At 47.5% G+C, this 24,835-nt stretch overlaps 1 protein-coding gene across 1 annotated transcript in view; it reads right to left on the reverse strand.

Annotated features, from left to right (window-relative positions):
• Positions 1-1,281: 1,281 nt before the first annotated feature.
• Positions 1,282-24,835, reverse strand: part of LOC133340437 (plasminogen-like) — an 86,082-nt gene continuing 62,528 nt past the window's right edge. Inside the window, exons 11-13 of the mRNA XM_061548663.1 lie at positions 18,903-19,051; positions 15,623-15,730; positions 1,282-8,701 (exon numbers count right to left, since the gene is read on the reverse strand). Coding sequence (XP_061404647.1) covers positions 8,615-8,701; positions 15,623-15,730; positions 18,903-19,051 — 344 coding nt within the window. The 3' untranslated portion in view covers positions 1,282-8,614. The remainder of the gene's footprint in view (positions 8,702-15,622; positions 15,731-18,902; positions 19,052-24,835) is intronic.

Below are 24,835 nucleotides of genomic sequence, written 5' to 3' on the forward strand. Positions count from 1 at the left end.
AGCCGTGATGAACCTGTTCTTCACCTGAGGACGGCTGCTTGCGTTGTGGCCGAAACGTCGTGAGAATTGTATTTTATTATGTTTTATTTTTATTATTTTATTATTTCCCTTCTACGTGACTTTACCGAAAGAACCAAGAAGATCTCTGTCTTGTTTATGCATTAACCATGAGCATTCAGGACACTATCCTGCATTTGTCTGTCCACGCGATTTAGGAATCCCATTGAGTACGTGAACATCCCAATGAAGCCTATGTAACATTCCCCCTGTGATGCGAAGGAAGCTTAAGGATACCTGCAATTATGGTTTACAGTACTCAAATTGTAAATGTTGTGGCTTCAACACACCGGTGGGCTAAAGCAGTGAACTATTTGTCTTTGTCAACGTGACACATTTTTACTGATTGGCCGTGTCGGGTGGTGGAGGGTTACGACACATTTATAAATAAACGCGATCTAAACCCAAAAAAAACGTTAATTATGATTTACATGTTAATACGTTTGTATTCAAGTGAGAAAGTTTCAACAAGTGCATATCACCTCCTGTGATGGTGGATGATGAGAAGCACGAATGCTCATGGGTAGAGGACTGAAGAAACGAGCGTGAGCGGTGCCACCGGACACGTGGAGAGATGCAGGCTCGGGATCGCACTTGAGGCGGGACAAAGACAGGAGCCACGTGGGGTTAGAGGAACACGCACACGGGGTTTAAACAGGGGCGGTTTCTTCATTATGGCGATTGGGCGACGCACCACCAATGTCATTCAACCACAGAGTCACGCTAGCCGTCACTGTCAGCCTCTGGATATAGTCCAATCAGCGTCATGTCACGTTCTGTGGAGTACCGCCTCTTTTTGGGCGATTTCCCTCCAGCTGAGAATCGCCCCGAGTGGCCCCATAGACTTACATTCAAAGATGTTTTTTTTCGAACGGGGGGCGCTGCAATGCATTCTCTATGGCTTCCGGGAGGGCTCGCCCTAACGTGCTTACGTCATCATACGTGCTTACGTCATCATACGTAAGCACGTTTCATCCAAAAATATAATTTGTTGCCACCTAGTGGAATCTTTAATAAAATAAACTTGAGTGGTTTGTTTTAATAGTGAGTATAGAAACAAACAAGATGTATTGTAAGAGTCACTTTATTTTTCATTAATATTAAAGAAGTGACGTTGCCTTTACATGCTTAAGCTGTTAATTTATGCATTGCATGGGTGGACCTTATCCTTATCAATCATCCAGACATATGCCCCCCCTGAGAGATTTTGCAGGAGCCACCACTGGGTTTAAAGGCGTCACGTTTAACTTGAGAAGAAATCAGCGCACTTGGGGCAGAAACACGGCCCGCGACAAACTTTATTCATTGGCTGTGTGGGATGGTGGCGGGTTTAACGACGCTATATATTTACGCGATCTAAACCAAAAAAAAACCTGTGCTATGGATGATTTTGCTCGCGAAAGCCGACGCGTTAAAAGGGGGATGCATGGTTGGACGAGAGAATAATTGCAGAATGCAAGCCAAATGAGGGAATGAGATGGAGCGAATGAAATCAACTTATTCCCAGATGCCAGGTGGATTGTTACATCGCAGAAACAGGAGAGAGGGTGGCGGCCTTCATCCAGCAGTGGATTGACCGTGCCGGATACTAATGAGGAATATATCAAAGTCTGTTTCTGTCACTATTAAATCATTTACTGGTCCGTGATGTCGTTGCCCGAATGGAGCGATGTTTGCCAGCAGAATTTGTTTAAACAAAGGTACACTCTTAAGCAGGCTTATGGAGAATGTGTTTACGTTTGGGTCACATCAGACCCTGTTCTGTGTATTTAATACTCAGTGGGAAGCCCGCCGAGGTGCAAAAGTCACACATTTCTTCAAATTAGTTTATTCACAATTATATGAATTTGAAACAAATTGTTGCACCAAAATAATAAAAAATATACAACAATACATTAGGTGAGGGACGCTGCCGTGGTGTGGTGGTTGGCACACCGCACTCACAGTGGCCGGTATTTACAGTATGTTGAACTTTTTTCCCACCGTACCTAACCAACCGTGCTCATTGGAGGTGCGGGGGTGGACAAGAAAACTAAACACAAACATCCGTTTTTAAAGAATTGAGTTTACAATTGAGATTTTAAAAGTGCACCGCTCCAAGTAACTTCCTCACAATCGGAACACCAGCAGCGGCGTTGAGCAAGCAATTGCAGGGCCCAACACCTTTTACCACGGTAACGAGCGCAATTATGTTTAAAAGTAGGGCCGTGAAGCAAGCGCGAATGAGTGCGCGCGAGTGTCAGTTTGACATTTGCGTTGTGACGGGGGGCAGAGTGGCACAGCGTGCACGTGGGCGACGGTGACGTCTCCACGTGTTGTGGCAGAAGGGGGCGCGTGCATTCGCAGGCGTGAGTTTGCGAACCTGGTTACGGAAAACCAGGGGCGTCATAGTGGCTATGAGATGTTAACTCCCTCGCCTGGTATGCGGGAGGTCGTGGGTTCGATTCCGACCCTGACGCCTGCTGTATATTTGGAATTTGCGTGTCCTTAGGTTTTTTTCCTCCACAATTAGAAACGTGCGTTTATTGTATTTGGCCGCTATAAATGTCCTCACAATTAGACACTTCGTGGAGCCGTAATTTGTGGCCAAGTCGCTTCTGACAAAAGAGCTCCACGTAGCTCAGTTGGCCTTATCTGGTAAAATAACAAACAAATAAATGTATATACAGTACAGTATATAGTTTTTACGCTTACGTGTGGTATAATTTTGAAACGTAACACGTTTCACGCATATCTCCATTGTAAATGGTAGAATGGAATAAGCACCGCTTTTCGCCAATTAGCCGAATGATCGGGTATATGGGTAATTTATGTTCCTTTAATTTTTACCTCGTTTGCTTCAGCCACATAAAAGCTTCCAAATGACAGCACATTCATTGAAATGCGTGGAGCAGTCTCCGGGGTAATTCTCCAGACAAACACATACAGATTGGCTACTTATTATGTCGGATGCCAACAATCTATGACAGCGCATGATACATTTTGCAAGGTGTTCCCGTCCTGCTCTGAACGGGCCGCATTGTACTCGTGGAGTGTTCTCGCCGATAACACACCAGTAAACCCTGCAGTATTTGTTTAACGTGCCTGACGCGACTGATGAGACGAAAAACTGCTCCGGACTTTTTATTGTTCAAACGAACGCTCCTCCTGCTGCTGCTGCTGCTACTGCAAAACTTAAAAGATTGGTTCAGAAAGCGCACAGACAGCAAGACCATCACCGACCCTTGTCTATTAAGCCAGTGTCCACATTCCACCCACGATAGCGCCTAATATATTTTGTTTATTTATTTTTCATGAGCCCCGTCATATATTTTTTATGTGTTTCATGAGAGCAACCTTCCTTACAGCCTCCCACTCAGCCCCACTCCAAACTTTCAAATCAAATATAATGGGGAAACTCGGGAGAATGAAAAAAGATGCGGGCGTTAATATTTCACGACGACGGAGAAGGGGTGGACGTAATCAAAACAGGTGTTTTGATTACCTCCACTACCTCCTGCCCCTTACCTTATGAATGCATTGTACTTTTCTACATTTATATGAGCGGTTGGTTTAAACGACGCTATTTCCATTGCGGTCAACTTTCTTTTTTGGCCTGAAAACTGCTCGCCAAACATTGGACTCATTTTCAATGGCATTTTCGAATTGGAAAACATTGTTGGCAAGGTACAGAATAATAAACAATGACGACATTCAACACATTTATCAATAACACTGTGGCCTTAAAAAATTATATAACAAAAATCTAATGGATGTATCGAGCAATGGCCCCACTTCGCAGAGAACAATTAGGCCGTGTTTGTGCGCTGATTTGTACCCAAACAAATCAGGTTATTATAGCGGTCTTTTTTCATTGTTATTTGAAATAAACACAGTGGCATCAGATGCCAGCGCGTGGTGCGTGGTACGGCCATTGTCAATTGCATCAGAGCGCACAAATGTCAGATACATTCTTTCATATGACAAATAACATAATTGTTGTTGTGACAAATGTGACATCCCTCATCCAAGAAAAAAGACTTGACCCAGACGAGACATTGTCGCGTTTAACTCTCACGCGCACATGCATGGCCCTTTTGTCAATCCACTGCTGGATGAAAGCCTCCACCGCGCCGTGTGGGTCATGGCGGTTGTTCGACCGTACTTCAAAACACTGGGCGGTGTGCAGGTAGGTGAAGGCAGACAGGGAACGTATCGTAGTAATAGGTTTTTACCCTTTAAACTGGTACAAAACTGACACCTTTATACAAGGCATCATGTTTGCAATAATCACAACACAAGCATCAAAATACAAACAAAAATCAACAACTCTGATAATGATATGCACTGTCCTTGAAGTTGATTGGTCCACACCCGAGACAGCTTTTCTTAGAGCCTAGTCTCCATTGGTGTTGGACCAGAAGACGCCAAAAGGCGTACAACTCAAAAACAGCGCACTATCAGAGTTTTGAGAGCTCGGGTTAAGCATTTACACTATGAGACCTCCTTTACCAGTGGCAAAATATATTAGTAGGTTTTTACCCTTTAAACTGGTACAAAACTGACACCTTCATACAAGGCATCATGTTTTCAATAACCACAGCACAAGCAGTCAAAATGCAAACAAAAATAAACAACTCTGATAATGATATGCACTGTCCTTGAAGTTGATTGGTCCACACCCGAGACAGCTTTTCTTAGAGCCTAGTCTCCATTGGTGTTGGACCAGAAGAGCTTATCGTCAAGGAGCATAGACCATCATGCGAACTCCGGTCATTCTCGCAGCTGATTTGGCTGGCCATCGACGGTCACCGCATCACGCGCTTTCAGATGCGCTTCTGCGACCGCATGGAACGCTCTTCCTTCTGATATTAGGAAGCCACAGGAGCTCAGCACTTTCAGATATAGACTGCAAACTCACTTCTTTGGAACTGCTTTTTGTGTTTAGTTTGTTGTCTTTCATCCGCACCTCCGATAAGCACGGTTAGCTACGTACGGTGCGAAAGAAGATCAATATATATACGTAAAAAAAGCTCTTTTCGATTCTTGCCTATGACAATATGTTCAAGAGCTAAATAGCAATGTCGAGGTCTGCTAGCCATGACGAGAGGGCTTTAGCAGAAAGTGTAGTTTGCGACTCCTCCGTTGACAGCGTAGGCTGAAGGTATCCCTCGATTAACGAAGATTTGGTTTTAGCAGAATTCGCGTTACCATCCGCGACAGCGTCACGGTGTCCATACAGTGCAACAGTGACGCCTCCCACGTCACCTGTCCAGTCATTCCAACATGCAGCAGATCTTTACCGAAAAAAACAAAGAGTATGAATCCTTGCAATCACGAAAGCTTCAAATCTAGAATTAATGCAGCAGATTGTTTAGTGGATTCCTTCAAAAAAGTGTAATTTTGTTTTAAATTTATTATTAGTCAATCGTTTTAATATTTATGTTCTGTATTATTATTATTATTTCTGTACTGTGAAAAGTGATATAGTTATAAATGTTAATGTTCGGAGTAAAGTTGTGATGACTGTAATTTAATGGGGAAAAGCGATTCCAATTTACGAAATTTAGTTTTACGTTTTTGGATTGCATGGCCACATTCCCACTGTGGCTTGTCTTTCCTTTTTGATTCATGAAGGAGACGTGCGCATTGGCCTGTTGATATTTAATGCGTTTGATTGGTTACGTCATCAGTGTCTTCGATGAATGTCAAGGACAGGAGCTGCGGTGTCCGGGTCTCGATTGAGGTGTTTATTCTGTACGTCTGCATTGTTCCACTCTGTTCATATCTGGGTGAGGTTATAAGATTGTTAACAGCGCGATCCCAGGAGACGGATCTGGACTTGAGTCGGTGGCGAGGTACATTGCTGAGATATTGGTTCATGAGAAGGTTGTCTTTGGCAAGAAAACCTGTAAACTCCCTTGCAGTTGTCATGCCAGACCCAGGAGCCAAGGGATTGCTGTAGGTTTCAGCATTCACGTCATGCGGGCATTGATTCATTTCATTGTGCATGTAACAGTATGTTGTACGAGCTCCCAGACCAGAATGGAGTGCAATACTCCGCCACTGAGCAAATCAGTGATAAGGTGGCGGGTTGGAGCACATCAACTCAGGCAGCGGTCCCCAACCTTTCTGGCACGGACCGGGGGGGGGGGGTTAATCATTGGGTCTTTCCCCCTTTTCAAAGAAGCTCTCCAGCGACGTTTGTTTTTTACTCATTTTGCCCAGGGGGTTAGCAGCTTGTGGGCTCACCAAAACTGTGACAAGTGCGCAGTGCGGGAAAGAGGCGCGGACGGAGGTGGTAAATAATAAAATAATTGGGGCGGCCCACTCGCGGACTCACCGCTCTCACCTCCTGCTGCTGTGCGGACCGGTTCCTAACAGGCCCATGGACCGATACCGGTCCACGGCCCGGGGGTTGGGGACCTCCTGAACTAAGGCATGCTCGGCCATTATTTCAAGTTTCTGTAGCAGGGCGATTCTTCATTTTTTTGGTTCACAGATCTGTTTTTTCGTGGGGTTTCAAGCTCAGGCGTCTATGCATGACAACTCGTAGACATCTTGGAGTGGGTTCACTGGGCTACCGCAGAAAGACACGTCAAGTATGTAAGAACAGTGCAACAACACTTTTCTGCTACGTAGGTTTCTGCAGTTCTGCTTCAGTCCCCCCAGCACGGCGGAGCTTCCTCGGCAACTGCAGGAGCTCCCAGCGCGAAATATCGGACATCGTGCCGAACACATGGTACACGATGAAGACACATCGGAGAGCCAAGCAACGCTCTTCCCTCCCATTCATGAATTTGATAATTGACGTAAGGTCACGTGTGCGTTGAGACTGCTTTTGCAGAGGCTTGATGTGCGGGGCGCTTGAGCAGATGTAAACGGATGTCTTGCGAGCATTGCACATGTTGTAATGTGTACAGGAAGAGGCACCGGAAATTAAATTGTGGACGCGCCGTGCATCTTGATGATGATCACAGTAACACCACGCATCGCCATAAAATCCCAAGGATGCTGCCAAGCACAAGCCTTCAAACAAACAGCTATAGGGACCAGACCGCTTTTTCTTTTTTTTGTTGCAAGGATGAGGAATTTAAATTTTAATGAGCGAGATCCACAGGCTTTGAAAAAAATGGGCAGCGATCCAGGAAAATGCACATTTTAAAACACACATCCCGTCACGCTGTGTCCCGCAAGATTTCGATAAGGGTTGCATTTTCTTTGTCGCGTTATTTTGTTTCGCGTCTAATTTGATGAGGGTTTCATTTAATGAGCAGAAATAGCTGCAAGGCCCATTTTCTAAACTGTGATGTATGCCACTGATACCGTGTATTTAAAGATTTGCATGCCTCACGCGATCGGTGATATCGGTGTGCCTGTGTGACAAAGCATGCACGGGAGAAAAAAACACTGCAAAATTCATCATTATGATTTAATTCCATAATTCCGGATGTTTTAATGTTGTACCATTAGGTGTCCATTTGCGACAGGTTCCTAAATATTTGACCGATTTTCTTTCTCAAGCTGATATTTTAATGAACGGTGTCGTAGTTTTTAACAGTTGTTATTTGTTTTACGACAGAAGGGCATGTACTGAAAGGCTCCAAACGCGTCTCGTTATTTTTGCTCCAAATGTTCTCGTACATGATGTCCTGGATGTAAGTTGGACTTTTGGGTGTACCCCTCTGAAAAGCCCTATCTCATCCTCCTCAAATGTTGAACATGCAACAGTAAGCTCACTAAACACAGCATGGTTCAATGCCTCCATGCACTGGAAGGACATGCCCTGTAGCTGCTGTTGAGAGATAAATGGTTTCTTTAAAAGCCTTAATCACCCCATTATAAAAAAAAACTCATTATATATCTAACTTGAAGCACAGTTGAAGCTTTGATAATTAATGTGGGCGATTGTTTTGAAATAGAAAGGACGATTACGATAAGTTTGGCTTTGCAAGTTGTCAACAATTGCACATACAACTGTGTACATTTTCGCAGTTTTAGCTCTCATATGTGTTTTTCAGATGGCACCATGTGTGTTCAGCACGAGGTTTGACGTTTTCGCTCCACATGCTGGGAGCTTATGAATTCAGGAATAAATTTAGGAAATTAATGCAGTTCCCGAATTAACGAAAACGTCGGACATTGTACCAATCCAAAAACAACGCACGGAATAGCTACAATTGCAGATAATGCAGTTTGTGGTAATGCACATCTCAATAGACAAATCTAGAGGCTACGAAAAAACGTCCGTTATTGCTTCAGGGTTAAGCCAGCCAACTTTGACAAAGCATCAGCGCAGACTCACCGCACAGCAGGTAACTCTTAACGTATTTTGGTCACTTTTGCATAACAGCCACTGATCAGACACGGGCAGGCCTGCACAAGAGCCAGCACACTGAACGAAACCATTACCAATTGCTCATTTAGCGCGACATGACACGGCACAAAGAGTGTGACGGAACAAATTCCGTGGCCTGGACACCACACAGCTGTATTGCTTCCATCCACGATGAGAGATTATTGATGTCGTTGCGGAGTGATCATCCTGTATGGCGCCGTCCCGTCTGGCCCAGCCTGCTCAGAGGCCGAGCCAAGGGTTGCAGAGGACAGCGTCGTTCCAGTCGCTGCCCATCTTCTCTCGAATCCAGTCGGTGTAGTGCGAGATCTGACCCGCAGAGGGAACGCACATTTTGCACAAAAGTAAGTTGGTGTCTGCATCTGTGATCCCACCCTAAGCACGCAAAAAGGTTCGCAACAATAGCTTAAAAAGTGAATCACTTTCCTTTAAACTTTTTACTCTGCTCACCCAAAACCTTTCGGCACTTCCGCTTTTATCAGTAGGCATGCATTGAACTCGATAGAAGGGGTAGATCCATTATTTATTTGCCTGAAGGTTAGGTGCCAAGCTGCCCAACATGCAGATGCATATGTGTGTAGGCGAGCTTGATCCCACCAAAATGCAATCTGAAGGTGTTTTTTCCATGGCAGTTGTTGCAGTTGTAAACAGATATTTACATTACATACATATGGGCCTTGAAAGTTTAGTATTGTTGGATAGTGGAAATACAAACTGTTATGGCCTTGATAATTCTATTAACCGTTTTTTTTTATTAACTGACATCGTATTCAGCTTCTGCCTGCTGGTACAAAACCTTTCAGGAGCTTTTTTGTTATTTGTTTCGGTCGTGGAGTCTTTGTATAAAGGGCAGCCGTGCAGGCGGGTGTGTGTACAATGGTAAATGTATCGACAGGTTCACATCGACCTATGCATTAATTTTTCATTACGACAGCAGACGCTTACACCCAAAAAAACAAACGCGAAGAGAACAAGTCCAATTTTTATACGGGCGTACAGCATGTCAGGTTTTCTGGGAGATTATTTTTTTGTTCGTGACCATCATCAATTATATTTGGGGGGAGGTGGAGGTGGTGGGGGAACGTGTTCCTTGCGAGCTCTCAACATTGTAAGACAGTGATTCTCACATATTTGACCTTGTGCCCCATCCACCCTTGTGTCGGCACAGCCTTTACGTGCAGTATTTTAGCCCAGGCTGGGTGTAATGTGAAAGGTCTGAGCCATCGGTGGCGGATATTTTTGTAAACTTTTCATCTATTTCCATGAATGGAGATGTGTTACACTATAATATATAAAACGCCATTTATTCATCCAGGAAAACCTCACTGAGTCTCGGCTCTCTTTTCCAGGGCACCTGCCGTGGGATATTTCACCATTTCCACGAATTAACATTTGGCTTCATGTGGAAGGAGAGCACACTACACGGAGCACAATAAAGCACATGCGAGAGACCTAACACGTTTAAAGCTCTACACAGATAGATTCAATTGTTTGCTGCACTGGCATCTCATGTGCAACCGAGCAGCCCAAGCCATCTACAGCTGGTATATCTGGGCAGAGTCCAGATCTAAGCACTAAGCCGGCTCATTTTTGCTTAGCTTACACGATGAAATTAAACTGGGCGCATTCAGGGCGATTTGTCCATAGGCCATAGAAATCACTTCTGCACACTTTCCTTTAAGCGAGGAAAGAGGGTTTATCTCTGGGTTGCCTCGGGAATTCCAATTCTATTCTTGCACATGGCAACACTTTCACGAGCTAAAATGCAATTTTGAGTCTTAATTTTGGAGCTTTCGTGACTGCAGGAATTATTATTTGGTTCTTTCGGTAAAGTCACGTATAAAGATAAAATAATAATTTAGATTGCTTGTGTTGCAATCGAAACGTCGTAGTATGCTATTATTTAATTTATTATTTTATCTTTATACGTGACTTTACCGAAAGAACCAAAGGGCAATTTTGAGGTCTGCGGGCCACGAGAGGGCTTTAGGCGAGCGAGAGAGTTCGTGCAGTTTTGCCAGTCCTCCTTTGAAGAAGCGCAGACTACGGTGGCTTGCCATGTGGTCCGAAAAATTAGATCGCATGGCCACAATCGCACCGCTGCAACAACAGCAAACGCCACACACACCGTCTGAGTAGCGGGTCCAGAGAACGATGAGAGCTCGAAGGTGCTAGGGAAGCCGAGGTCGACCGCTCAAACCCCTCTTGTCCACGGTGACAAGTGACGCGAAGCGACCTCGGTGTTTATGGCGCCGTTTTTTTTTTGTTCGTTGGGTCACCTTTGCGCGTGATAACTCGGCGTCGTGAAAATTGCTCGCGTTTCGCCACCGCCGCCGCCGTATATAGCTACGACGACCAATGTGCTGCTCCACGCAAGATGTGACCTTCGCTCGCCGGATTGAATTAGAAGCGGAGATTGCTGTGGCACTTTGACATGGGTGTCCTTGCGATAAAAGAAAGGGCGAAGAAGAAGAAGAAATATGTAAAAAAAAAATAACGAGACGTTTTTATTTTAATGCGTACACACCGCGTGAATATAAATGTCCACGCGCTATGTGTGTACGTTGAAATGTTTTCGCAGCCAACCGTGCGAATTGTGGGTTCGGCGGAAGGACTACACGCAAAAAAGCAGTTCTAACGAAATGAATTTTCAATCTGGATGATGATGATGATGATTTAAAAGTGCCATAGCTCCAGTGGCTTCCTTATATCGGATGGAAGAGTGTTCCAGACGGCCGCACAAGCGCATCCAAAGGCGAGCGCCGCGTTGCCAGCGAGAGAGCGAGAGCGAGAGAGGCTGTGAAAGAGAAAGAGAGAGATCCCTCCAACCATCGCGTCGCACGGCTGGGGGGGAGGGGTGAAACGACCTGCGGCACTGTGAACTCTTAGGCCGCCGCAATCACGGGGCGGTCAATCAGTCCCCAGAGGCGAGGCGGAGTGAGTGGGAGACGCCGACAACGGGCTGCAGACGGCGCGACGTGGAAGTCACTCCCTGCGGCGGCGGCGGCGGTGGTGGTGGTGCCAACGAGCTTCCTTCCATGCCGCGGAGCCGCTGTGTGCGGTGATTGGCATTTCTTTGGCGCTTATGAAAATGAAGTCATTAAGGTGTTAGTTATTTTATTATTATTAATATCATGCAGGGCCCCTTAACGAGTGTGCAATGGGGGGGGGCAGTGGGAATTTGATTATGTTGTATTCTATATTTAATTTATAATTAACCGCCGACTATTATTGAATTGGTTAATTGACTCGTTCGGTTTACGGGTTATTCCAGTCTGCGCGAGCGCGATAAATTTATCCGCTTACACAGAGCGCCCAACCCCCCAGCCCTCCACCCCCTAGCAACGCCACATTGTTGCCCGAATAAAGAACTAAAGGCTCATGAGTACGTAACGCAAGTGTATAAACGCTCGGTTGAAAACCCAACATGTTCATTCAAATCTCAGATTAGTCACGATTCATGAACGGTCGCTAAAAGCAAGGAGCCCTAACGAAGGGGGGGATCGTCATGCGGCCCCCTGTACCTCGCGCTTTGCCACTTTCGCGAGCATCCTTCCCGCACACTGACTCCGCCGTCGCCGCCGCCGCTGCTTGCTGTGTGCCTCATTAGTATCAGAACATTGCTTTGAAGATAAGTTAAGTTTCAGCTGGTACACAGTAATTCTCATTACTCGCATATCCCCCCCACCCCAATCTGTCTTGTTAGCGAATGAACAATACTGATGATTAAAGTAACAACGACAACTAAAAAAATCGGAAGGATTTTTAAACTCGTGCCGAAAGTTTTTGCGATTTTTGGTGCTCTCTGGTCTGACAGGATAGCTTGCGTGTCTCGGTGATGCCGTTATGCTGCCCCTAAATCGGTTCGGCCGTCGATATGCGCCTGCAGGTTGCCCAGTCCTGTCCCTGAAGAGCCAGGCTTTGAGCTCTCTCTCTCTCCAAGTTGCAGTGGCGTTGCAATGCGGTCGAGAGTGGGGCTGTCTTTTACAGGTATAACCCAAAAAAAGCCCCCATCCCTCCCCCCGCCCCCATTTTTGTTCGTAAAAAAACTTTTTTTTTTATTGAACCGATATAACAAAACAAAAAAACACGAGATGTTCACTTATGGGAAATACACGGACGTAATGAAGGTCCGTGATGAACGATTTATGAATTTAAAACTCATTCCATGTTGAGCACTCCTATCTTTCGAGCTGCTTTTTGCGTGCGGTGCGTGGTCCTTCCAGACCCGCACCTCCTATGAGCACGGTTGGCGACGTACGGTGTACGGAAGAGGTTCAACATGCACACGTGTGACACGGAAGAGGTTCAACATGCACACGTGTGACACGGAAGAGGTTCAACATGCACACGTGCGACACCGACGAGGTTCAACATGCACACGTGTGACACGGAAGAGGTTCAACATGCACACGTGTGACACGGAAGAGGTTCAACATGCACACGTGTGACACGGAAGAGGTTCAACATGCACACGTGCGACACCGACGAGGTTCAACATGCACACGTGTGACACGGAAGAGGTTCAACATGCACACGTGTGACAGCGACGAGGCTCAGCATGCACACGTGTGACACGGAAGAGGTTCAACATGCACACGTGTGACAGCGACGAGGCTCAGCATGCACACGTGTGACACGGAAGAGGTTCAACATGCACACGTGTGACACCGACGAGGCTCAGCATGCACACGTGTGACAGCGACGAGGCTCAGCATGCACACATGTGATGCGGAAGAAGTTCAACATGCACACGTGAGACACGGAAGAGGTTCAACATGCACACGTGTGACAGCGACGAGGCTCAGCATGCACACGTGTGACGCGGAAGAGGTTCAACATGCACACGTGTGACACCGACGAGGCTCAGCATGCACACGTGTGACACGGAAGAGGTTCAACATGCACACGTGTGACACGGAAGACGCTCTGCCGTTCTGCGACCTCGTGAGTTTATCAGCATCGAGCAGGAGGTGGATTTTTTTCTTTTTCACACGTACGTTGTCGGGTGGCAGAATCCCTCCCGCAAAAAAACATTACAACGCTCGACCTTGACAATGACTGAGAGGAGCACGGGGGGTGGGAGAACGTCATCAGGGACCGTTGGACAGCCAGGAAATGCCCCCCCCCCCCAGAGTTTTACCGCTTCGGCCCTTTCAAGGATGGCCTACACTGGCAGCATTTTGAAAATGACACCGCACTACAGGATCCCACAATCATATTGTTACTGACGAATTTCTCCCCTGTGATCAAACGGTGGCCCTGGTCCTGTGTTGATGCAAGTGCAGAGAAAAGCAATGGGCCGTGTTTAAAAATAGATAAATGTTTCTTGACATTTCCAACAACGATTTCCTAAACTTTGCCATCGTTTCAGCCGAGTTTTATATTTATATACGAGTCGTTACTTTGTGGATGTCACTCGATTATGGACACACATGAATGTGCTGGCAAGGTTAGAGTGTGCTGGCGTTTTGGTGTGTAATGAATCATTGATGATAATTAATTTCATTATGTAGGAAATAAAAATTAATACTCATGTTTAATGTAGTACGCTGATAAACATTGGGGAGAATAAAAGCGTGTATTTTATTGAAATAAACCATTGGGAATTCATCTCCTTAATTGCCACATGGCTGATCGTTAAGTGTTGCATTTACAAATATTGTACTCAAGCACTCTTTCGGGTTGGAGTTTCTGAATGCGGAATCAGAATCTGTATTTAGGCTGGAAGAATCTGGTGAGGGTATTTTTGCCGACTCTTCTACGCCGGCCACACATTTTAGAAGAGGTGGCAATACCCAGATTATATTTCCCTCATCCCACACGACAGGCCTAATCGATGGTGGTGCTCCAAACCTATACATGCTGGGTGGAGAGATGCGGGGGGGGGGGGGTGACATAGATTCATACTGTAGGAATCTGATGAGCTACAAAGCTCTTTTTCACACATGTTCAGGAGGGGCGGGTCAGAAAGTTACAACAATAAAATAAAACGATAGGAGTGCAAAGTATAGGAAAACTAATCAAACAATTCATGTCAGACAGTGGCATGCGTGTCAACGACATTGAGTTAATAGACAACTGCAAAGGGGCAAAAGCCTAATAAAGAAATGGAAGTGTGGAGAGTGACCCGGGTAATCACTACCAGCACAGCCGTCGCAACTATAATGCACCTTCAGCGTCGAATAATGCGCCCTGGAAGTGTAAACGTCAACGACTTATTAAGAGTGCAAAACATGGAAATGGTCAGGACATTGCCAAAAGCATTGAGCACATCGCCCGCCAGTGCGTAGACACGAGGTGAGTGCCACGCGCGTTTAGCCAGCACTGCACGGTACAAGCGCGACTGGTGCAAGCGCTGCTGGAGCAAGCGCTGCTGGAGCAAGCGCGGCTGGTGCAAGCGCGGCTGGTGCAAGCGCGGCTGGTGCAAGCGCGGCTGGTGCAAGCGCGGCTGGTGCAAGCGCGGCTGGTGCAAGCGCGGCTGGTGCAAGCGCGGCTGGTGCAAGCGCGGCTGGTGCAAGCGCGGCTGGTGCAAGCGCGGCTGGTGCAAGCGCGGCTGGTGCAAGCGCGGCTGGTGCAAGCGCGGCTGGTGCAAGCGCGGCTGGTGCAAGCGCGGCTGGTGCAAGCGCGGCTGTCACGTGTCCTGCTTTCCCGGATTGTTGTCTTTTTGAGGTACCCATCCTGGAAAACCCGTAAGTCTTCCCGGAACATTAAAAGTCCAGTTTTTTTGTCGGTTGTGTCAAATAATAATAACAATAATAATTATTATAATAAAACACACCACTCAATACAATGCGTTTACATGCTGGCGTTTGTACAATATTCTCTCTCTTGCGCAATGTCCCAGTTTTTCTTTTGTACCCGAGCCGAGGTGATGACCCCACACTCAGGCGTCGTGTCGACAGCGGCCTTGGCCTCCCACGGCAGACCTCGGTGGGGGGGGGGGGTGGGGGGGACTCCACACCTAAGCCCGCGTGCGTGGGCGTCACGGCTCGAAGCAAGTGACAATCACAATCAGAGCGGCCCACGCCGGTCGCCACCCCCCCCCACCCCCCCGCCTTAAGCGCAACGTGCCGGTTGATGGGCACGCGGCGCGCGGCCGCGATGAGGCTGCCTCGACCAGCAGCCTCAGGGGTCAGAGTTCGTGGAGTGGCCCGATAATTATGAATGCGCTGCCACGCTCGCGACCCCCCGAGTCACCTGTGGGGTCACCGTGTTGGCGCAGCTCACCTCGGTGTAGACGCCCGGAGCCGTGCCGCACGCCATGCCCCAGCTCACCAGGCCGAAGAGGGCCCACTTGTCGCCACGGGGCGCCACCAGAGGTCCCCCCGAGTCACCCTTTTGTTCAACGTGGGGAGCGGCGGGGGGGGGGGGTACAAATAGGCTTAGAAATAAGAAAATGTCAAGCAGAGGTCACAACTGGGTAACCGATACCCGTACCCTACCCGATACCCGGCTACCCGTACCTGGCCGGGTACGGATAGCCGTTTGCGACCCTGGTGCGGCCGGGTACGGGTACGGGTAGGCCGTGAGTCACTGGTGAGTAACCGTTTGTCACTCATTTCGGGTAGGGTACGGGTACGGGTAGGGAACGGGTACCCGTACCCGGCCGTACGGGTACCCATTTGCGACCCTGGTGCGGCCGGGTACTGGTACGGGTAAGGAATCAAAACCCGTTTGCGACCTCTGATGTCGAGGCGACGATACCTTTGGTGGAAAGTGACAGCCGCGGTAAATGCGAGGAGGCGTTTTGTCAGGCTGGATGCATCCTGGCAGTGGACGGACTCCTTTCCAGAGAGGTCGTGATGGTTCGCGATTTACCTTCATGCGTTAATTCCACGGCTTTCCTATTAAAAACTCATTACCATTTGACACCATTCAGGAGAAGAGGCCATCGATCTGATGACCTGGTCCATTTGCAACAAATGTAATTATTGCACGCAATTTACTGCATTACCAAAAAACCATGTAAAACATACATTCCTTCAGCCCTCGCTGGGGCACAGAGGAATAGTACATTGTCATTGACAATGCACGGCCACGACATCTCTGAGCTTGGATGGTCAGATGCGGATGATCGTTGCCGTCACTTGCAACGTCTGGCCGTCCGCAAGTATTTGCAAACATGTTTATAATAAATGCAGGACCGTTAATTACTAAAAAAAATAACATTCTGGGGATCGGGCGCTGATCATCTCTGTTGGCATCACCTGGTGGTGTCAAACATACATATATAAGGTGCACGTCGCAGATTGAACCCAACGTCTGGACCACATTCTTCACCGCACACCGCCGCTCAGTGTGGAGCTCGAGTGTGGAAAGTCGTTTGAGCGCGTGAAGTGGTTTTCACTCGAATCGTGTTGGTAAAGAGACAGAGAACTGAGAATTAGCGGAACCGCGAATAGGTTTAGTTGATTAAGAGCCAAACGGTGAGCGACAAACACAGGCGCGGACGCCACTATGAAGAATTCACCAAATGCGACACACACACACACAAATATATATATATAGTATGCTAATCAATAACAATGCCATAACTGACAGAGAATTTCTCAGGAGAGGTGGGGGATCTCAAATAATCATTTTGTTAACCTTGAGGCGCCCAACTGTCAAGCAATGCCCCTTTAATAAACGCCGCACTCAACTCTGCCGAGCTACCATTGTGTCCGCCGCGGTGCCGCGCACTGCACGTTTCGTCTTCCGCAGAAAAGGCACCGCTTGCATCTCGACGGGGCTCACTCCTGATTGTAAGTAAAGAGATTGTTTCGACTGAATTGATGCCCAGGCACCTGCGCTCACCATGGCAGCCGTTATAAAGTATAGAAGTGGAGCCAGCTCGGCATGTGACTGGACCGCACCGTGGCGCTTTAAAGAGTTGGGACCCAAACCGTGTCTCAGCCGCGGGTGATGGATTTAGTGTCTCCCGGCGCCCGCCTGAATGTGAAGGGGGTTGGGGTGCAATGCGGTAGGGCGGGGGGGGGTTCACGGTATTCTCGAGTGGAATCGACCAAGTAAAATAAATTGAAAAAGAAATGGAAGGCAATACTTGACATATGGATGAATTTCAGATATATAAAGTACGTGTGTGGGGGTGTGCGCGCACGCGTGCATGCGTGCGTGTGGCGGTGTTGCTTTTTTTTGTCTCTCGTCTATTTAATAATGAAAGCCCCTGGTTAGGTGCAATCAGCCGGGCTCCGCACGGCGGTGACGCATGGCGCAAAATGAGAGAGCTATGTTCTTGAAGCCATTGTGCCTGTCTGGCGGAGAGGGGAGCACATTCAGGGGCATATCCGCTATAGCAAAGCTAAAATGCAGATTATCCATTTACTGATGCGGTTGCGATTGTGTTGGTGACGGTGGAGATGATGATTGCGATTGTGGTTGTGGTTGTTCTGGTGGTGGGGAGTGAGTGAATCGCTGTTAGTGCGCTGCGCTACAGACCCGGCAAACCTAAGTTCACCTCCCCCTTGCGGCCAACACGAGTGACAATTATCTGAATCAGTTGTGGGCCTCCCCTAGGTCGATATCGTCACTGGGGAGACAAAGGTGGTCGGGCGTCGTGTTGGCCAATCACCCCCTCGTGTGTCTTGCCAGCCTTCAAAGGTGCCCGCTAACAGCACATGCCCAGTAGTCGTTTAAAGGCTATACGGGGGATCTTTGTATTTGTCTTGTGGTGATGGTAGTGGCGGTGTAAAGAAACCAATAACATTACGGTCATAGCCTTATAGCATTATGGAGCGGTGGAGCAGTGGTTAGCAAGATGTGCTTTGAACCCGATGACCTGTGTTCAATTGCCAGTCACAGCTGACATCTGGCGCGAGCGATATCTAAACCAACCAGCACTGACCATCACAATGAAGTATGGTCACATGGCCCCATTACTAAAAGGCATGGGGACCTTCATCAACCAGTGGATTGATCAAGGGCAGGACATTACGGAGGAGATAATAGCTCACTAATCCTGCAAAGCCTCATTGAGTTTCCTTTTTCATTTTCAGGAGGATCATGAATTGGGATGTTTAGCCAATTCCACTCAGCAATTCTTTTGTGTGTGGCAGTACAATGGAATACCCAGAGAATACTCATCCATAGGAGGGGATAACAGTTGAAGGTTCTCACATACGGATTCACAACCTATTTGCTGTACTGCCATCGCCGGTCCATCTCAAAACCCAAAGCGGGGTTTTTTTTTTTAAGGTTCACAAATCTTCGCATGATCCGCCGTAAATTTGCCGAGGCAAAAAGGGCAGCGTGCTGAAATGTGATTTTTGGATGTGACAGTTAAATATAGAAACGTACAAATGGCACAGCTTAGAATGTGCGCAAAGCACCGCCAAGAGCTGCGTGCGTTAGCGACGGAGTGCGCGGAGGCGGTCGGGGCTGGAGAAGGTTATAGTGGCAACGACGATGATGATGATGACGACGACGACGATGATGGTAGTGGTGGCAGCGTTTGGCAGAAGTGTGCGGGGATGCGTCGGTCGCGATTCCCGGCCGAGCGATGACGCACGTTGCACGCGTCTGCTCCCCCCTCCACGTAGCCGGCGCAGATGTGTCCCCCGCTGGCGCGGACGTTTGAGCCGAGCAAGCCGAGGCAGCGATCCAGCGAGATGTGCTTCATCCGCGCCTGCTTCAGGGCAGGAGGCACGCCCGTCGCACCTACGGGGGAAAGGGCATCGCTCGTGCGTTAATGACCCACAGGCGTCGTTACCCCTGTTCGGTTTTTTTTCTAACATGTATATTTTTGGACCGCGAGATAATAATAGCAGCACGCGTGAGATCCTTTACACGGATTGTTTTTGTTTTTTGACGGAGTGGCAACCGGGGGAGAGAGCCCGAGGTGACATCTACCGAGGAGACGGAGTGATGAAAGTCAACTTTCCCATAGATATTCATATTCGTGCTGAGAGACATTGGCGAGGGGAACGTTGATTTAGAGAACAAATGCAAGTTGGAGACATCGGCTTTGACCGCGAATAAATACAATGTGTTTCATACTCTTAGGTTTTTTTCGGTAAAGTCACGTAAGTAAAAAAAAAATTAAAATTAATAAAAGTAATAATAAAAATAAACAAAAATAATAAATGTGATAATAGAAATAAAATAATAAGTGTGCTTTATTTTTTTTTATTTTTTTTTTCTATTTTTACTTTGATAAATTTGTATTTAATTTTTTACCTACGTGACTTTACTGAAAAAACCTAAGAGTATGAATCCTTGCAGTCACGAAAGCTTCAAATCTAGAATTACAATGTGTTTTTTTTTTTTAAGATGTGGGCATGAGCGGGAGACGTCACTAAAATGGAAGTTGGTCATTAGAGACGACGAGCATTTCGCAGCTCAGAGGAAGGAAGGTTTCTGGGAGCTCATCCGCCAGGAATGGCTGGTGGAGAAGTACATGGAGGAACCAGGAGGAATGGTACATGATCGGGGATACCTTCATCGTGTAGTGGATTGATCACGGCTGCTGCTGCATCTGATGATGATGACGATGACGAAGATGATGATAGACAACGGACAAAAAATCGTTCTCCAAACAATGTAACCACATCACTTCGTTGGGGTGGAGCGGTTGTTTGGGCGACTGGAGTGCACCACTGTGTACCTCTTGAGCAAGAACAAGAGTCGGTCGCAAGCAGGTTTGGGTGGCTGAGGGAGCAGCCTGTCCCATAGGGGCCGATGATTGATTTAAATATGGCAGAGGGAGGTGAGTTATGAGTGAGGAAAGTGAACCGTACCATGTGGTATGTGAAGAGGTGGGTTTGGGTTCGGTGACAAAGGTGCGTCTAAGCATCTCGTTGGCTCAATCCTTCCGTCGAAGTGAAAACTTCTTTATTCCTGAAAGCCCCATGATAGGAATCTAGATTAGAAATATTCGTGAATATGGACCCCATGCTAGGGTATATCAAGGGTATATCAAGACTTTACCGAAAAAACCTAAGAATATGAATCCTTGCAGTCACGAAAGCTTCAAATCTATATCAAGGATGGTTAAAATATTACTCCCCTTTATTTAACCAACCTATGGTTGAATTACAATGAAACGCATTACCATCATTATCAACCCTTTTTTCCACCCTGGACAAAAGCGTCCCCATATCATGATGGTCACGGGGGTACTTTGGCCATATTTCACCACGCTGGCAGTGCGCGTTGGTGAAAAGGAGCGTTGAGAAACAGGTCAGATATCACTCACCACTGGCATTACAGCGACCGGGATCAGAACTCGGGTCGCCGGATTCAGAGTGCAGTGCGCTGACCACTGTCCCACCGCTCCACACCAGACAAATATTACCATCCATTGGCAAATTGCACCACTGATTAGCACGGTTGGCTACGCACGTTGCGAAAGAAGTTCGCAAGTTATGCGTACACATGTGGTAGAGCGACAATTGTGTAAAGCCTGAGTGATTTCACCTGTCCCAGTGCAGCATCGGGAGGGAAAGATAAATTCGTTCGCAGATTCGGAGGCCTTCTGCCTGCAGCGTGTGCATGACACACACTTACCATAACCTCATAATAATTGCATTTGTGTCCCGCGATGAACCGCACGGCGCATGCAGCGTTGCGTGAACGACGAAAAGGTCACACTTGCAATTCTGTCCGAAATATTTTCGGACATTCTAATTGCGCGTGACGGTTTAAATGCCGCTCCTTGGCTATTGACCGCCTTTGTTTTGCCTGTTTATCAACGACACAAAGAACACAAGGCGCCCAGATGCACATCCTTTCTACCGTTCCGTCACCACACCTCCTATTCTGTCACCTCGGCTCTCCCCCACCCACCCCCCTCTTACTCGTCACCATCACTCTCTCGCTCTCTCTCATTAGCTCCCTTACCCGCAAATCAATAGCCCCTCTATGTGGCGTTTGTGAAGTACTTGAAAGTGGAGCTTATCCCCCCCCCCCCCCCCCACTGCATCAATCGAAAACTGAAAAATGAATGTGCTCTCGATTGAAATGTTTTATTCCACTACCCCCGCCCCCGCTCCTTTTAATTATAACAGGGAACGCGAGGTCAACGTTTAATGGTTCTGTTTGATTAAATGACTGAAAAAGACCCTGTAGACCTCCAACTCGGCAGAGGGCAAACGAAACGTTAATAGGCTTTTTCATTACGTTATGTCATTATATGCCACTTTGTGTCGAGCTCCTCGCATGCCCACCAAAGGTCCAGGTTTAATTTATTTCAATTTCTGAGCTGGGAGTGAGTTAAAAAAAAATCAACGAGTCGGGTCGAGAGATGTTTAATTCCAGGAGGTATTTTTCCGTAACGAAAAAAGAAAGGAAAGCTCCCGCAATTAAACTCCGCCGAGGTGCCGAGTGCTCGGGACACGAGACGTTTGAGGGGTACCATACGATCGTGGGCCGCATTCTTCTAACGGCAGTGGGAAAAAAAAGAATGGTGCAAGAAAATCATCTCTCTTTTGTACTCCCGTCGATGAAATCGCGGTCGTTGTGTTAATGGTTTCGCTAAGTTTCCATTATGCGGGGGATATGTGTATACATAATATATCATTGTTACGTAATATTTCCCCCCCTGGACCATTCATTGAATATTCATGCACATGTATGGCTGAGGTCGGCATGCTCTAAGGGTGTGGTTTTACTGGTAGGAACCTCCTGGTTACACCAGCCCACAGGGGATCATTGTGTCCGTCCGTCCGGCGTGCATCCAAAAATGGGAGGGGTGGGGCTGGGTGGAGAGGAGAGGAGAGGGTGGGGAGGGTGGGGAGGGGCTGGATGGGGAGGGGGAGGGTGGGGAGGGGTTGGGTGGGGAGGGTGGGGCTGGGTGGGGAGGGGCTGGTCACCCCGTGGCGCCCTTATAAAACTCAACGTTTAACCTACTCACGCCGGCTTGTGCCCGCCCTCACAGTCGGGCATATTTGCGGAATACACCACGCCGCCGTTGACCCTGGCCATTGACCGAGCAACCCAACGTTCCTACCAGCTCCCTCCGCAGGAATGTGTTTAAGAGGGGTGGAGCGGAAGAAGAGCGGCTCGCGCGCTGCGCTATATGCCACTTTGCGAGACTTCGATTCCTGGCCACGGCTAACATCAGTGGCAAAGTACTCTCGCAACTGCTGATGCCCTCTACGTCACTGACACATACCAGCTGAGCGTGATGAAGTGTGATGAAAGTAAAAACAGAATCCACATGACTGACGTGGCATGGGGAGACCTCTGCATGTATATCCGGCACGCGATTATATAACTCAATCTTGATTTGAAGCTTTCGTGACTGCAGGAATCCATACTCTTTGGTTCTTTCGGTAAAGTCACGTAGGTAGAAATAAAATAAATCACGTTTCGGGCGTAACGCAAGCGTCCACTACCTGATGATGGACGCTTGCGTTACGCCCGAAACGTGATTTATTTTATGTTATACCTACGTGACTTGACCGAAAGAAGCAAAGAGTATAAAAAAACTCGTTAGAATTTTCACAACTCAATTTACAGCCCTTTGTCAATGCACACTACTGGAAGGATGAAATCCTCCCCTGCAGACTTTGACAGCCATGAGTGTTGTTTGACTCATTCATCGTTGACGTTAGCCGTGGTCCGTTATCGAACTCAAGACTCGATGATGCTGTAGCAATGAGAGGGGAGATACTGTATACAGTGGGGGCTTGGTCGGGCAATGGCCCCTTCTTCACAGCACGTGGATAGAGAGGCCTGAGAAACAGGACAATGTGCCATGAAAGAAGGGCCGTTGCCCGACACGTCACCTATTGTATATGTTTCCTTTTAAAGGCCACGCAGTGTTATTGACGAATGAGTAGCTTTTTTTCTTTCTTTATTGGGCACCACTATCATCACCGAATCATTTGTTTAATATCAGGCTCAGGTCGCCGGGCTCACAGCGCAAAGCGCACAACCTCTGAGCTGCTGCTCCACCTCGGGGTTTCTTCATTAGACGCCACCCATCTCGTTGATTTATTTCACACGGGAGTTTTCGCCGCTTTATGTCCTTCGTGAGTGGTCATGTTGTCTCAATGGTCTCGTAACCACACACACAAAGACCCCCTCATGTATAGCCTCAACAGACTGTTGGGGCAAGTGCTGTTAGCGAGCACCTATGAAGGCCGGGACGATAGATGAGGGAGGAGGGTGGGTGGTCAGCACCACACCCAACCGCCTTTGTCTCTCCAATGGCGATGTTTTTACACACTACACTAGGTACACATTTTGAGGCCGAGTCGACCTAGGGGAGGCCCAGGGCCATTTCACACAATAGTCGCACACAGCAACAGAGCGGTGACTATCGTACCTACAGAGGGCACATGATCATTGCTGATGTTAATACCTTACGGCTTGATGAAAAAGGAGGTTGGGGCGGGTGCAGTTACCATGAGAGATACGGCGCTCACCTGCAATGTGTGTTACAGAAAAGATAAAAAAACCTGGCAGAGTCTACAACGGCTAATCACCTCCCTGGAGCATGTTCACTCCCCCACACACACACCCCACCACCCACCCACCTCCATCACGGGGTTCCTCTCCCGACAGGAGGTACCGTGGCGACTTTCCCAAACACCGCGTTGATGCGCACGCATCTCATTCTGCCAAACTTTGCAGGTATCCGCTTACGAAGCCACCCCACCGCAAGCCCCTGCTCACAGCTCCCGTTGGTAGTGTTTACGGGATAAATGCAAATGGCCTAATTGAGGTGACTGCAGATGGGTGTTAGTGCATCTCGGCGCAATGAGAGGGTTGGCACTGAACACTCTTATGCGGTGGGCTATTTGTGCCCTGCACTCTGCTTTAATGCTGCTCTGTGTGCGTGCGTGTGTGGATTATCAGCGTACTAGGCCCCTCTCGCGCCGTGGCTCATTAATAATCTGCACGGCTCCGTGCGGAAAGGGCTGAAATAGGTGCGTAGTGATTGAAGAAAGCAGCCATGTTGATGTTGAGCAAAACATTTTTAAAAAAGTGAAAACAATCGCGGGGGGGGGGGGGGGTCGTACTGGGGGTGGGGCGGAGGAAAAACATGAATGTAAAATTGGAAATAAAAAAAATGAGTAGAAAAATGGAAAACTCTTCCATGTAAATTGAAATACTGTTCTATAATGGCATGCAATCTATTGCATGAGATTCCATTTATTTGATACTGTTTATGTGCAACAGGGTTCCATTTAGCTGAGTAAATTGAGCTCATTTAACCAAGTTATGCAGGACATAAACCCAATGAAATGAAATGTCAAGTTTCACAGCGGATTGTTTTGTAGCCTAATATACCCAGCGATAGTACCTAGGAAATCCATAATGACAATCCAATTCAGTTAAAACTAAATTTATAAACTAACCCTGGGTTAGCCGGTATATATATGTCTATCAATATTTGCTTTCCCTGTTTATTATTTTCACTTTGTACGGGTCAATAGAAACAATATGAACAAAAATCAACATTTTGTCAACGACTGAATAAATGGCTCCCCGTGT

This window comes from Lethenteron reissneri, chromosome 9, assembly GCF_015708825.2.
Source record: "Lethenteron reissneri isolate LAM-NWPU_2019-01 chromosome 9, ASM1570882v1, whole genome shotgun sequence".
NCBI lineage: Eukaryota > Metazoa > Chordata > Hyperoartia > Petromyzontiformes > Petromyzontidae > Lethenteron > Lethenteron reissneri.